At 49.3% G+C, this 14155-nt stretch overlaps 3 protein-coding genes across 10 annotated transcripts in view; 1 reads left to right on the forward strand and 2 right to left on the reverse strand.

The window, feature by feature from the left end:
• The first annotated feature begins 275 nt into the window (after positions 1–275).
• LOC120959757 (protein aubergine) lies at positions 276–4846 on the forward strand. 2 transcript variants are annotated; one of them, XM_040383391.2, is made up of 6 exons: positions 276–555; positions 793–994; positions 1071–2191; positions 2271–2474; positions 2578–3519; positions 3590–4846. In XM_040383391.2, the coding sequence occupies exons 2-6, from the start codon at positions 809–811 to the stop codon at positions 3852–3854; spliced, it is 2718 nt and encodes a 905-aa protein (XP_040239325.1). In that variant the 5' UTR covers positions 276–555; positions 793–808; the 3' UTR covers positions 3855–4846. The 2 variants fall into 2 exon arrangements, with proteins under 2 accessions (XP_040239325.1, XP_040239324.1); XM_040383390.2 differs by having other exon boundaries at positions 276–551.
• On the reverse strand, positions 4395–8769 carry LOC120959759 (malate dehydrogenase, cytoplasmic). Its single transcript, XM_040383393.2, has 3 exons — positions 8481–8769; positions 5815–6180; positions 4395–5725 (listed from the first exon to the last, which is right to left on the reverse strand). Exons 1-3 carry the CDS (start codon positions 8481–8483, stop codon positions 5090–5092), a joined length of 1005 nt encoding a protein of 334 aa, XP_040239327.1. The 5' UTR covers positions 8484–8769; the 3' UTR covers positions 4395–5089.
• A 2449-nt stretch (positions 8770–11218) lies between these two features.
• LOC120957895 (E3 ubiquitin-protein ligase Ufd4) overlaps positions 11219–14155 on the reverse strand; it is a 30770-nt gene continuing 27833 nt past the window's right edge. For all 7 annotated transcript variants that reach the window (XM_049609899.1, XM_040380332.2, XM_049609902.1 and 4 more), the window contains one exon: positions 11219–14087. In XM_049609899.1, the coding sequence (XP_049465856.1) occupies positions 13805–14087 (283 nt within the window). In that variant the 3' untranslated portion in view covers positions 11219–13804. The remainder of the gene's footprint in view (positions 14088–14155) is intronic.

Raw genomic sequence — 14155 nt, forward strand, 5'->3', positions numbered from 1 at the left:
CCCATGCAATTACATTGACATCCAACGACGCACTTTGTTTACCTATCTTTTTGCCGGCATTTCAGAGACCAAAAAATGCGAAAAATCCAAAAAAAATCACAAAATCCTTTCTAGCCAGTAAAAGGCTCAACTTTACGTCCATTTAATTGCATAATACGCGCAAAAATACATTTTCCTTGGTAATTCATATTTCCATTTTGAAAGATAACATCCACCCTGTGTCACCCTGTGGCGCAGCAAACAATGCCACCTACGTGTAAACGCTGCTGAATTTTTTCCGCTCTCCGTCAGTTACATTTGACAACTGGCACGCGGCTTCGGGGGAAAAAAGATGCTGAGCGGCACAAAATATTGAAATTGGACGCTTTTCGAGGAAAAACCCATTCAATTTAGGCGCGCCACCGTAGTGTGAGTGCGTTCGTTTCTCGGTGCGTCGGATTTAGGGCGGCTGGTCGAAAGAAAGTGTGCAGTTGAACTCGGATTGAAAGAAATTTGGAGCTGAAAGCGGGCGGCGTTTATCGTTTGTGTGTATCGGCGTAGCATCGGTGCAGGTAGGTAGGTGTTCGGCGGGGATAGGCGGGCTGTGTGTGTTATTGTTCTTCTGCGCTCCTCGGGGGTAGACACCGGCGACGGGCGCAAAATGGCTTACCGCGTATAGAAATTGCACCCGTAAGCTATTTCCCGGAATGTGTGTGCTCGTCTCAGTCTTAGGAGCTGCGTCGCAGAAGGTTCAGTGGTGTGGTGGTGCCAGCGTGTTAATTTCGGCGTCATTGTTTTGTGTTGCAATTGCAGACCACCGGCCAGTAGTATGGCGGACGGTAGACGGGAGCCGCCCCCGTATGGGCGCGATCGAATCCGCGGCTCGCTCGGATCCAACTCACCGTACGAAGGGGGCCGCGGCGGTGGCCATCCATCGATGCGTGGCGGTTATCCACCCCACGGTGGTCCTGGTGGTGCTGGTGGTGGTGCTGGTGCCTCATATCAAACTCAAGAGGTAAGGTTTCATTGACAGAAAAAAGCACAAAAACGGCGGGAGCGCTCTAACAATCTTTGCTTTTGCGTTTTTTTAGCGTCGCCCGACATGGCGCAATCCTTCGCCCGGTCCGAGCGAAAGTCGCGACGCCGTACCGAGCACATCGGCCGCCGTTTCGACGCCGGCATTCAGCACAAACGTTCACGAACCACCACCCCAGCCACAGCCGAGCAGCAGCGGGCTGGGCAACATCGGGCGCCCACTGCATCGAGCGGCCGGACCACGCCGACGTCCGCTAGCCGACACGCTGCGTACCCGCGGGCCGGATGCACCCTCCAAACACGGCACCACCGGACAGCCGCTGCAGCTGCAGTCGAACTACTTCAAGCTGCTGAAGCGCGTCGACTGGACGCTCTACCACTACCAGGTGGAGATGGTCCCACCGTGCGCCAGTCCGCGCTTGATGCAGTCGCTCGTAAACGAGCACAAAAAACTGCTCGGCGGGTTCGTGTTCGACGGGGTGCAGCTCTTCACCGCCTGCAAGCTGTCGAACGATGAGCTGGTGCTGCACTCCCAGCACGACCGCACCGGCGACAAGTACGAGCTGCACATCCAGCGTGTGGCCGTCGTCGACATGACGGACGAGACGGGCATCCAGGTGCTGAATCTGATCCTGCGCCGGGCAATGAACGGGCTCAACCTGCAGCTGGTCGGGCGCAATCTGTACGATGCGGCGGCCAAAATTCCAATCCGCGAGTACCACATCGAGCTGTGGCCCGGGTACATCACGAGCATCCGGCAGCACGAGAACGAGGTGCTGGTGTGCTGCGAAATCGCCCACAAGACGATGCGCATGCAGACGTGCTACGACATTTTGCGCGAGTGTCAGCGGCACGATCGCAACTTCAAGGATGCGTTCCGGCGGGCGGTGATCGGGTGCGTGGTGCTGACCGGGTACAACAACAAAACGTACACGATTCACGACGTCACGTTCGAGACGACGCCGGAAAGTACGTTCGACACGAAGAATGGGAAGATTTCCTTCCTGGACTACTACAAGAACAAGTACAACTTGCGCATCCGCGACTCGTACCAGCCGATGCTGCTGTCCCGGGCGAAGAAGAAGGACACGCGGTCGGGCGACAGTGAGCTGATGGCACTGGTGCCGGAGCTGTGCCAGATGACGGGGCTGACCGATTCGATGCGCTCCGATTTCAAGTGAGTATTGGAGGCGATTGTTCAAAATTTGAATTTAACGGACATTTTCTCAAACGGCCAAACCCATTTTTCTTGCTAGAATGATGCGAGCGATGGCGGATCATACGCGCCTCAATCCGGACCGGCGTATCGAACGGCTGGAAACGTTCAACCGGCGTCTGCAAACCTCCCCCGAAAGCCAAGAAGTGTTCAAGGTGTGGCAGATGGAGCTGGATCGCCGTCTGGTCGAGCTGCCGGGACGGTTGCTGCCGCAGGAGATGATCTTCTTTTCCACTACCTCGAAGTAAGCTTTTCGGGAGGAAGGTGTGTGTGTCTCGGTAACCATAGTAACGGCGGGGTTTTTCCCCTTTGTTTGCCTTTCTTTCTTTCCTTTACCCGTTTCGTAGTGGTGTTCAGGCGGGTGAGAATGCGGACTGGACGGCACACTTCCGCGACAATCCGATGTTTGCGACGGTCCGGCTGAGCCGCTGGTATCTGATCGTGCCGAGCCGGTGCCAGCGGGAGGCGGGCGATTTCCTCAACTGCATGATCACGGCCGCCCGCGGCATGCGGTTCGAAATTAGCAACTGCGAGATGGTCCCCATGCCGGACGACAGCCCCGGCACGTACATACGCACGCTGGACGCAATCATCAACCGGGATCCGCAGATGATCATGTGCGTGGTGTCGAACAGCAAGTCGGACCGGTACACCGCCATCAAGAAGAAGTGCTGCGTGGAGCGGGCCATCCCGACGCAGATCATGGTGCAGAAAACGATCACGCCGAAGAGTGGCAACGTGCGCACGCTCATGTCGGTCGCGACCAAGGTCGTCATCCAGATGAACTGCAAGCTGGGCGGTGTGCCGTGGAAGGTGAAGATTCCGCTGAACGGGCTGATGACGATCGGGTTCGACGTGTGTCACGATTCGAAGGACAAGAGCAAATCGTTCGGTGCGATGGTGGCGACGCTCGATCACGACAACCGCGGCACGCCCAAATTCTTCTCCACCGTCAGCCACCACTCGAGCGGAGAGGAAATTTCCAACTATCTGCCGCTCAACACGGTCAAGGCGCTGAACGAGTATCGGCGCGAGTTTGGCGAGCTACCTAAGCGTATTATCTTCTACCGGGACGGTGTGAGCGACGGGCAGCTGCAGTACATCTACGACCACGAGGTGCGGTCGCTGGTAGAGAAGCTGGGCCAGATCTACAAGTCGGCCGGCATCGAGCAGGACGTGCTGCTGACGTTCTTCATCGTGAACAAGCGCATCAACACGCGGTTCTTCGACCATCGGCTGAACCCGCGCCCGGGCACGGTGGTGGATAATGTAGTGACCCTGCCGCAGCGGTAAGTAGAACGGAGAGAGAGAGATGCTTTTTGTCATGTACTTACGATTATGTCTTCTGTTTTGTTGCAGCACCGATTTCTACCTCGTCTCCCAGTCGGTGAAGCAGGGCACGGTATCGCCCACCGCGTACAACGTCATCTACGACACGTCCGGGCTGAAGATCGACCACCTGCAGATGCTGTCGTACAAACAGTGCCACCTGTACTACAACTGGTCCGGTACGACCCGGGTGCCGGCGGTGTGCCAGTACGCGCACAAGCTATCGTTCCTAGTAGGCCAGTATCTGCACCAGACGCCTAGCAACATGCTCGAAAAGAAGCTCTATTTCCTGTAGATGGATGTGTGTGTGAGCGTGTGAGTGCACGCGAATGTAGTTGAGTAGGCGCGCAGGCTGCTCGCCGTTGTTTGTGACATGGCAAAGCGCATGGAGGTCGGAAAGGGGCGCATCTTCATAACCTTTCTTCTCTTCTTTGCGTTATCCCTTGCTATCGGGAAAGCAAATTTAGGACTCAGTTTTATTTCTTTTCTTCAACTAAACGACGCCGTCGCCGTGAAATATAGGGACTATTGGAGGGCAGTCTGGAAAGTCCCACAGTGCAGCGAAAGAAGGGTAGTTAACTTTTAGGAATTCTTAGATATGGAAATGTGAACTTTCCGGAAAGCATTTCCGGTCGAAATTGCGATCGAACGGAGAGCGCAAGAAACGTCATGGAGATTATAGTCTTTGCGCGAGCGCGGCTTAAAACCCCCTCTTTAGTATGTATAAATAGGCAGGAAAGTTAGTGCCGAAGCGAACTAGAATCAATCGAATGTGAATTAAACGGAGCGAAGAGTTTACAAGTGAAGGCGAGGGACACACACACACACGAAAGAGTATATATTCCTTTATCGTTTATTGAATTAATTCTTTGTTCGAGAATTATCCCCCTTTAGCTTTGTGGTGTCCTACACACGCCTCTACAGAGTTAACAATTGGTCTACCTTGCACTAATTGATTTTTTTTTGCATATGTTTAGAGTTTCAACGTTTGTTTTTTCTTCTTCTGTTCATCTATTTCTCTACAAAAAACAACATCTGCCGTAGATGCACGTTCATACTAATAGGCCAACCGTATATATTGTTGATGGAAGCAACTCTCTATCAGGTGTACGGGTTCCGGATGTAGGGAAAAGAGGGAGCAGGGTGGACGAATACACTTCCCACACCCACACACACACACGCGCTCGCGCGCTCGCCGCCTGTCCTTTCCCGCTTTATATAAAAACAAAACTGTAAAACAAAATTTTGAAGAATCGAAGAAAACCAATGGAAATCAAAAACACACAACACAGTACAATGCATTTTCTCCTTCACTTCTTCTCTATAAAGCACAGTGTGGTGGCGTTCTTTTTTTTACTTAACTCTCCTACTCTCTTTCTCTTTCTTATTTACCGCAATGATATTTAGCTGGCAAAACGCAAAACAAAAATAACGTAACTGGTTGGGTAATTGATCTTCGCGCACGTGTTGTTGTTCGCTTCTTACTGTTGGATCGAATTCCTACAAAATTCTGCCTTACAGCTTAACTAGTCAATCCGCGGCACACACCGCCATCGCTTCCTCCTTCTCCTCCAGCAGCTCCTTCGCGGTAACGTCCAGCTTGCTGCGCGTAAACTCGTCCACCGACAGGCCCTGCACGATCTTCCACTGGCGGTTCTGGATCTGCACCGGGAACGAAAACACGATGTCCTTCGGCGCCCCGTAGCTGCCGTCGGAGATGACGCCCATCGACACGTACTCGCCGTCGCGCGTACCCGCAAACCAGTCGCGCATATGGTCGCTGGCCGCCTTGGCCGCCGACATGGCGGAGGACATTTTGCGTGCCGCAATGACGGCGGCACCGCGCTTCTGTACCGTCTCGAGGAACTGCTGCTTCAAGAACTCATCGTCCGCAACGGCTTCGGGGACGGTTTTCGTGGCGCCGTCCACCTCGACCGAGGCGTTCCGGGCGTCCGGCACCTGCGTCGCCGAATGGTTGCCCCAGATGATGACGTTCTTCACCTTGGTGATGCCGACGCCGAGCCGGCCCGCAATCTGGGCCTGGGCACGGTTCTGGTCGAGCCGCGTCATCGCGGTAAAGTTCGCCTTCGGGATCGAGGGCGCGTAGTGCGAGCAGACGAGCGCGTTCGTGTTGGCCGGATTGCCCACCACCAGCACTTTCACGTCCTTGCGGGGTAAAGGAAAGATATGAGGTCAAACATTTATTCGTTTCTTCTCATTTTAGCACCTTGCCGGCGGGCGTCAACCAAACTCACCTTCTTGGCGTACTTGTCGAGCGCTTCGCCCTGCACCTTGAAGATCTTCACGTTGGCGGACAGCAGATCCTTGCGCTCCATGCCCTGCTTGCGCGGCATCGCACCGACCAGGAAGGCGGCATCCACATCCTTGAAAGCGACCGCCGGATCGGCCGTCGGCACGACGCGCACCAGCAGCGGTAGAGCACAGTCGTCCAGCTCCATCACGACGCCCTCCAGCACGCCCATCATCGGCGGAATGTCGAGCAGGTGCAGGATGAGCGGCTGGTTCGGCCCGAACACGTCGCCCTTCGCCACCATGTACAGCAGCGAGTAGGCGATCTGGCCGGCGGCACCAGTGACGACAACGCGGATCGGTTCAGCAGCCTGTTAACGAGAGCCCCAGGAGAAATAGTGAGTTTACAAACAAACTAGCAGGGCAGGCGGCACGTTAGATTGAACCAGTTTGATAATTGATTGGAAGGCTGCTGGCTGGCTGCTGGTGGTGGTGGACTGCTTTGATCCATCGCACCCCCATCGTACCCGTGCAGTGTGTGTGTGTGTTTTTGTGGGAAGTAGTGGTGGGAGGTCGGAATCGGACCTCCTACTGATGCTGGAATTGATTCCGATTCCAGAGTAGATTCCTGAACAGATTCCGTCGATGACTGCGGAGTCATTTTCGGAGTTGACTCCGGAGCCGATTCCGAAGTTGACTCCGGATCCGATTCCGGAGCTGGTTCCGAAATCGACCTGGGAATCGCAATATGCTCCGGTAACGGAATCAGGATTGCCTCCATAAATGGAATTAGCTCCGAAATGAGAATAATTCCTTGAATTGAAAGAAGTTTCAGCAGCGACATCAGTCCGGGAATCTCTATGATAATGGAATTGTGGTTTACAAGGAAATGTTTGTTTTTTTTTTGCGGCTATCAATACATCATTGGATCACTGGACCCATAGGCCTTATGGAGATGCCGAAATCGACTCCGCAGATTCTTATTTCGGAGCCAATTCCGATTCCGGAGCCGATTTCAATTCCGGCAAATGGTTCCAGCTCCGATTCTGAAGCAGATCCCGGAATCGATTCCGGATCTACTATCTGATCTACTATCCGGAATCGATTCCAGAAAACTTCGGAGCTGACGAAAACATCATTTTCCCCATCACTAGTGGGAAGGATGTTTATTTGTGGCTCTGTTTAGCATCCACAGCTACCTATTCACACGACTCTCTCGGGAAGGTGTAAATTACGTGCTCTGTATCATTAGGCTATCTCCATCTAGAAGTTCTTTGCTTTTGCCCTTGGATTCAAAAAACAAACAAGATTCGTGTTCGTGTCATAGTGCCGGCCCCCCAAAAAGAAGGATTGCTTCTTGGTAGGGAAGGGAGGTAGGGGAGGTCAAATTTAAGCTTCTTATTATTTGTCTTTGCTCAAAGAACCCGGTCGATAAGTCCGAGCCAAAAACAACCCAAAAAAGTGAATGGAACTGGCGGAACTTGCCCACGACCGAGTGGGCCATGAAACAAACGCCAAAAACAAGAGAGAATAGAGAAAACAACAACTCTAAATGTGGCCTCGGCCATCAAAAACACGCCATCACAGCAGTCTATGACGACAGTGACAGTCACCACCACCATCGCCACCACCACCATCCACGTACAGTGCACGAGGTGGCGAAATGGGATTGGAAGCGGACGGGCGCGCGGCCTGGGAGGAGGCGGTCAAAAAGGTCAAACCAATGACTCTCTACCCCATGCACCTCCTCCCTCTCTTCGGAGTTTGGGACGTGTACGTGTGTGTATTACATAAAGTAATTATTTTTTCATTCCTTTTTCCATCACACACTGATACCAGGGAAGCCGCCCGGTGTCATGACTTTGGTCTGGTCGGTTGTAACAGCGATAAAGCGGAATTTCAGTGCCGACAGCACGCGTCCTAATCTTGGTGCCTGCGACGTCACACACATTGGTGTTGTTGTTGGATGTTGTTTCTCCCGTTGGGACCATCAAATGTTGATACCGACAGCTTCCCACCGCGCTGTATTATCATCATCGAACAAGCTGTCGACAGAGGGCAGTTTTCGGTTGTGTTTTCTTGCGCCGGTAGAGTGATGTGTGTTCCCCCTCATCTCCTCTCACTCTCTCTCCGGAAAACGGATGAACGAAATTTGACAGATAATGTGCAAAGACAAAGAAGAAATAGGGGTTGGGGTGAAAGATAGCTGCCGGGGTGTGTGTGTTCCTGCATAACTTCTGCGATTAGAAGGCTGGAATAATACGAGTGTTTTCGTTGAAGGTGACCGTGGCTGGTGACGTGTAGTTTCCAGTTTTTCTGGAAATTCATACAACAGTATGTCCAACCGACCGACCGAAGTTTCTCTGTCCTCCGTTCAGGCAATGCAGCGCAATGGATGATGGATGGCAATGATGCATCGTCATCTCCAGGAGGCCATGAAGGGTTTCGTTGCCAGCTCCAGCGAAATTCCACACGCACACAAACAGACGCACACTATCCCCGCTCTATCCATGTTTTGAGGCAAATTGAACGGGACCTTTGCAAAAGTTGCGCAAAAAACAATGGCCATATTTCGACATTCTCCCACAAACACACACACACACACTGCTAGGGCTTATCACTCTTTTGCGTATGATGATGTAGGAAAAGAAAGGGCAAACGGGGTGCTTACCATGTTTTACTTTGCACTTTTTAACGAAATGGAACGAAAAAAAGGAACACTTAGACACACCGATACACACACACACACGCAAACGACACGGAAAATGCGGAACCGAGGAAAAGCTAATGCTGTGCGCCGCACCGAAGGGGTAAAAGCAACGAAGGAAAACTCGACACGACCGGGGGATGGTGTTGTGTGATGCGTTTTCAATCGTAGTAGTAAATGCAGCGAACCATCCGTGTGTGCTGGGACCGAAACGCGAAATACTTAATGCGAGAGGCGGCACACGCGAAATTGCGGGAGTTACGGGAGAGCAATATGCCGGAGTGGCGCGGAGTGAGCGGCCTTTTGCTCTTTTTTGTTTCGTTTTCTCTCTCGCGCGCGGTTTCTATGGCACGTTCTCTTTCTCTCTCTACCTCTTGCTTGCGGTTCCAGGTACAGTAGTGGAAGGTTTGTAGGTTGCAGCTGTATTATGAGCATTTCTAAATTTTTTTCTTTCTTTCTGTAATTGGCTAAGACGGAAATAACTAACTGAAATGATTAATTCTTATGCGAATGAAAAATATTGTCATTTTCGACATTTGTGCCGAATGCGGCAAATCTTTAGGAAGAAGAGAGAATACAGACACAAAATCGTACCATCTCTTCATAGATTTCAAAGTCTTTGATGACATAGCATAGCCAGATCAAGACCGTCTGATGCAATGGGCACTTTCATAATTCCAACCAAACTAATCAGGTTAGCCACAATGGTTATGGCCTATGCCTTTTGCTACCAACAAGGCTCTGCGCCATGGTTTGCCTGTTTTCTATTCAACTTAGCGCTTCAAAGGGCCATCCGAGACTCTAAAGAAGCGAGTTCGGGAACCATCTTCCTCAAGTCATCTCGGACATCCGCTGGTAATATAGATATCATGGGATTGCAACTTTCCTATTCTTTCGTTATGGTGAAGTGCGGATAGACTAACTCAGCTTTGAAGTCGTCCAAGATTTCATCTCTCTTAGTGCAACGGTCAACAATGACAATGGAGCATGTGAATGGAAGCTGAGATGCATCCAAGGATGATGAACGCAATTGTCACTACGCAATTGTTACATATTGTTACACTAAGCCATGAGCACTGTCCAAAACTGACAAAACCCTTTCAGCCGCGTTCGAGGGGAAGATGTTCAGAAGAATGCAACGACGAGCTGTAAGGCGTTTTCACTGTCGCACAGTGTATCAAACTCACCAGGCTCCGAAGAACTGACCATGTTATCCACGCATGGAACTAGACGAACCAATCTATATAGTTCTTTGAGGTCTCCCACAAGAACCTAAACCTCCTGCATGAGGCCCAAGACCCAAGAGAATTGGAGGTAATACCCAGAATTTTACATATACCTAATCCAGTGGCGATTTTAACGGTAAGTAAGTAAGCAATTGCGCGGGGCCCCGACGATGAGGGGCCTCGCGGATCTTTGGTCCAGCATCTATAACAGTTGATAGAATATGCCACTGTATTAGCAAGGAGTACCCCGTGGGCGATGGCCATTGGGGCCCCGTGCTAGTCGAATTCTGAGCCACCCTTCCTCCCCTACCAGTAACAAAATTTAAGTTGAAATGTAACATTTTCCAAGACGGATAACGGGTACCACCCGGTAATCATGTACAGAGGGCCTCAACAATTCTTACTGCTTAGGGCCCCCGACACTGTACATCCGCCACCTAATCCTGATCTAGTGACTTGTTTTACAACTTAGGCCGTAATCGTAACCATGGCAACCAATTGACACTCAGTTACTGGATATTCCGGACGTGTAATACAAGAGGTCTTTACAAAATGGTTGCCCGCAATGAATATGTAAGTAAAAAATGGCCTAACTTTGGACCTCATATCGTCTGGATTGGTATGCCGCTTCGAGTTAAGTGTTGTCTTTATCATCCGAAAGCAAAACGTGACCCTTTTTTCTGTACCCGCCTGTGTACCTTACTCTCTTGCGCTCCTGTACACTTACTCTCTCGCTCCATCTCACCCAGGCAGGGCGGCAGAGAGCGAGCGGAGAGCAAGAGCATGTTCACACTAAAATCGATGTAATAATGGGGGAAAAAATGAAATAAAAAAGTACACCTTCAAGTAGCATTAATTATGAAACAAGGTGGAAACAGACACACGAGCGCAACAATAGCACTGCCACTGGCTGCAATGCAAACCCCGGCATCATGTGGCCATGTAACGCATTCCGGACAAGTACTTGTGGCCACTCATGTTATCTTACCACGGACCGAAGACGGGGGAGGGGGGGGGGGGGAGGTGGGTGATGGGGTAAATGAAGCACGTAAAGTCAGTACACCGTGAGTGTTTGGGGGTCGGTAATAAACGAAGAAAATCTCGCAAAGCGGCACGACACGGCTAAGAGGAGGAGGACGTCGGTCGTCGGTCGTTGGGGCCATACAATATTTCCCATTTTCCCTCTGGTGTCTCTCGCATGTGGGAAGTCGGTGGGAAATCGTTGGAAAAGGTTAGAAAGCGTGATTTATTTTTAAAAACGTTACACTTCTACGCACATGCCCCACCAGCAAGCAAAATTCGGCTCAGGTTTTTGGTCGCTCTAGACGATTCCGGGGGTCGTCGGTCGCTTGTTGTTTGGGGGAGATATTTTAAAAATATAATTTTCAAAAAGTCAATCATTCGCGTAAAATGTGTCACCGTACGTGTTTCGCGAATCATCATGGAACCTTACTGAAAAATCTGACAATTTTAACATGTTTTTTTTCAATTGTTTTTATTATTTTTGCCTTAATATCCTCGCACATAATTCGTGTTTTATTAATTCATATAGGAGCTGTTTCTTTAAAGTACTTCGTGTCGTGTGTTTCTGGGTGTGTGTGTTACCAGGTCTCTCGCTGTGTGTGTGTGTGGGTCTGAGGATTTCATAAGTTTCTCTTGCAGGTGTTGTGTTTGAAGTGTCTGTTTCTGTGTGAAGAGAGTTTTATTAATTGTGGTATAATCTTTGAATAGAGTGTCATAGTCAATATTCATTCATTCATTAATGTTTCACAATCATTCAATTATCATCTTTCTATAACATTTTTTCTCTCTCATTCCCTTTTTTTTCTTTATGTCTTTCTCTATCTGTTTGCACTAAATTTTTTCCCTCTAATAACGCGGACATTCCCTTCCCAGCTGCAGCAGCAGTTCCTCTTTTTCTACTTTAATTGATTAAAAAAAGAAAATCCTTGCGACATGGGCAACAACAGCGCAGCAAGGGGAGAAGAGTGGGATAGCCCCTCCACCATCGCCCCGCTTTCTATATGTATTTGTCCAGCCGCTTTTTGTTTTGTCCTATCTCATTTTTCTAAAACCATGCCAAGTCCAACTAACAAACGCTTCAACACACACACACACACTCCAAACGTGGGAGGAAAGGGCTTATTTCCTTCTCGATCAAAATCAAAACCGATCAATTCCAAGATCAAGAGTTAAAGAAGCGCTCTCTGGAGGGTAGAAGGAACGCTCACACACGTTTAGATTTTAAACACTTTTCGAAACGATCCTCCAACGACAACAAAACTCACGGCAGCATTAAGCGCACACATTGAGCATAATGACTGACGCGATCGTTTGTTTGTTTGTTTGTTTGGTGATTTTATATGTACAATTGAGGAGGCTATTGTGTGTGAGTGTGTGTGGTAGAGTTCGAAACTAACTACATTTCCTTACTTATGTATTTAGTAAAGCGCTTGGTATCATATCTTCTCCCTCTCGCTCTCTCTCTCTGTGTGGAAACTGCAACTGAAACCAAACCTCAGTGTGTCTGTGTGGATGTGGGAAACTATTATTCACTTTACTGCTTTGCACAACTCTAATTAATTTGCCTTGGGCAAACGGCGCACACGTACACATACACAGCACACCACATACACACGCTACACTAGAGTGCTTTTCTCACACAACAACAAGCTGCTGGGCTCTTTTCCTCCTGGTCCACTCCTATCCCCTCTCTCTCTCTTCCTAATCATAAACGCAATCCGTTAACATTTAATGTAATATAGTCAATCACAAACTCATTTAGGTTCCTCATTCCGGGTTAGTAGTAGTACCATTAAATTTTTCATACATTTTCTTCAATCAATCAATCAATCACATACATATTTTCACACACAGCAAACAGGTTTCTCTGCTTCTCGTATTCCGAGTAGTAGTAGTAGTAGTAGTAGTAGTTAGTCCTTCTAGTACTTATCTACTGGCTGCGCTTCCTTTCCGCCCTACCGGAGGCGGCAGATAAGCTTTAAGTTTTCCCTCCATACTGAACTATTTCTCATACACGCACACACACACATACACACACACATGCATACAAACAAAACTATTCGTGTTTTTCTTATTAGAGAGTTGCTGCAACAAGCAGGTTGTTTTTTCTATCCAACTAGAGAACAAAACGCTAAACGGATTATAATGATGTGTAAATATAAAGGGGACTTAGAGTGTGTAAATTAAAGGAAACAAAATTAAGCAACTCTCCTTTAACCCCCCCATCTCCGATGGTGGTCCTTTCTGCAAACTGGGAGTACTTCTTCCCCCCCCCCCCTCTCTCTCTCTCTCTCTTCTATAGTAATCCCCAAAAAAGCTATTCTTTTCTCGATCTGTTTTCCTTTACCAAAAACCAAACCATTCGAACAGCCAACACGACCGTTAAAAGCACTTTCTCTTATTTACGTTTCATATATCATGTACCTTATATACGTAAAGAACAGAAAAGCTTACCATGTGTTTGTGTGTGTGTGTGTGTGTTTGAAATTCTTTTCTAGATTTCACATAAATTTGCTTCTTCTTTTCTGCCGGTGTGTGTGTGCCTATATGTAACTTGAACGAATTCGCGCTTCATTTAGTTCAATCGATTCGTGTCCTCCTTCGAAAGAGTCTTCAAATTTCCAAAGAGAGGCAGCAGCTGCAGCAGCAGCGTCGTGCGGAGAGGCGAGACACGCGCACGTGTGTGCTAATATTACATATATCATCTCTTTAGCTGGGGCGTTTGTGGGGGGCGAGAAAATGGGGAGAGAGGTGCATGTAAAAATAGTTTAGTTTAAATGATTTTGTGAATTTTATCTAACCATTTCCCTTCCGTACTCTCTCACACATCATCGTTGCAATTATGTTCGTTTTGTTGTTGTTGTTGTCGCCTAATGCTCTGTAAACAACTCTTTCTTCTAACGCACAGCACACACGCACACTCTCTCTCCCTCTTATATTCAGTCATTTCGCAACATTATCTTGTCGTTTTCAACAGTACACAAAAAAAAAAAACAATATAGCTTTTTTTCTCCATCTTCCATTCATTCTTCGTTTGATTTAGTTCAGATGGAACCCTTTCTCCTTGGTGGCCGTCAGCAGCCGCTCGCGCAGTATCTGCTCGTTCGGGTAGTCGGGCAGCTTCAGGTAGTGGACGCACGTGTTGACCGACGGGTACGAACCCTCGCCCGCGTCCACCTTGCGCACGACCGTCAGCCGTGGGTGTAGATTGGCCAGCCCGCCAGGTGGCAGACTGCTGCAGCCGGTCGTAAACTGAAGGAACGCTTTCCTTTCCGACCCATTCATGCCCATCAACACGTTGACGAAGCGCAGGAAACCGGGGCTGAGAAGCAGAAAAGAGAAGAAGAAAATCGTCAGTTAGAACCAACCTTTGCACACACACAAACAAAA

Source organism: Anopheles coluzzii, chromosome 3, assembly GCF_943734685.1.
Source record: "Anopheles coluzzii chromosome 3, AcolN3, whole genome shotgun sequence".
In the NCBI taxonomy this organism is placed as follows: domain Eukaryota; kingdom Metazoa; phylum Arthropoda; class Insecta; order Diptera; family Culicidae; genus Anopheles; species Anopheles coluzzii.

Coding starts and splice junctions, on each gene's coding strand:
- LOC120959757 (XM_040383391.2), top strand. CDS start 809: ATGGCGGACGGTAGACGGGAGCCGCCCCCGTATGGGCGCGATCGAATC. Junction 995..1,070: donor CCTCATATCAAACTCAAGAG/GTAAGGTTTCAT, acceptor GCGTTTTTTTAG/CGTCGCCCGACATGGCGCAA. Junction 2,192..2,270: donor TCGATGCGCTCCGATTTCAA/GTGAGTATTGGA, acceptor TTTTCTTGCTAG/AATGATGCGAGCGATGGCGG.
- LOC120959759 (XM_040383393.2), bottom strand. Junction 5,726..5,814: donor TCGACAAGTACGCCAAGAAG/GTGAGTTTGGTT, acceptor TTACCCCGCAAG/GACGTGAAAGTGCTGGTGGT.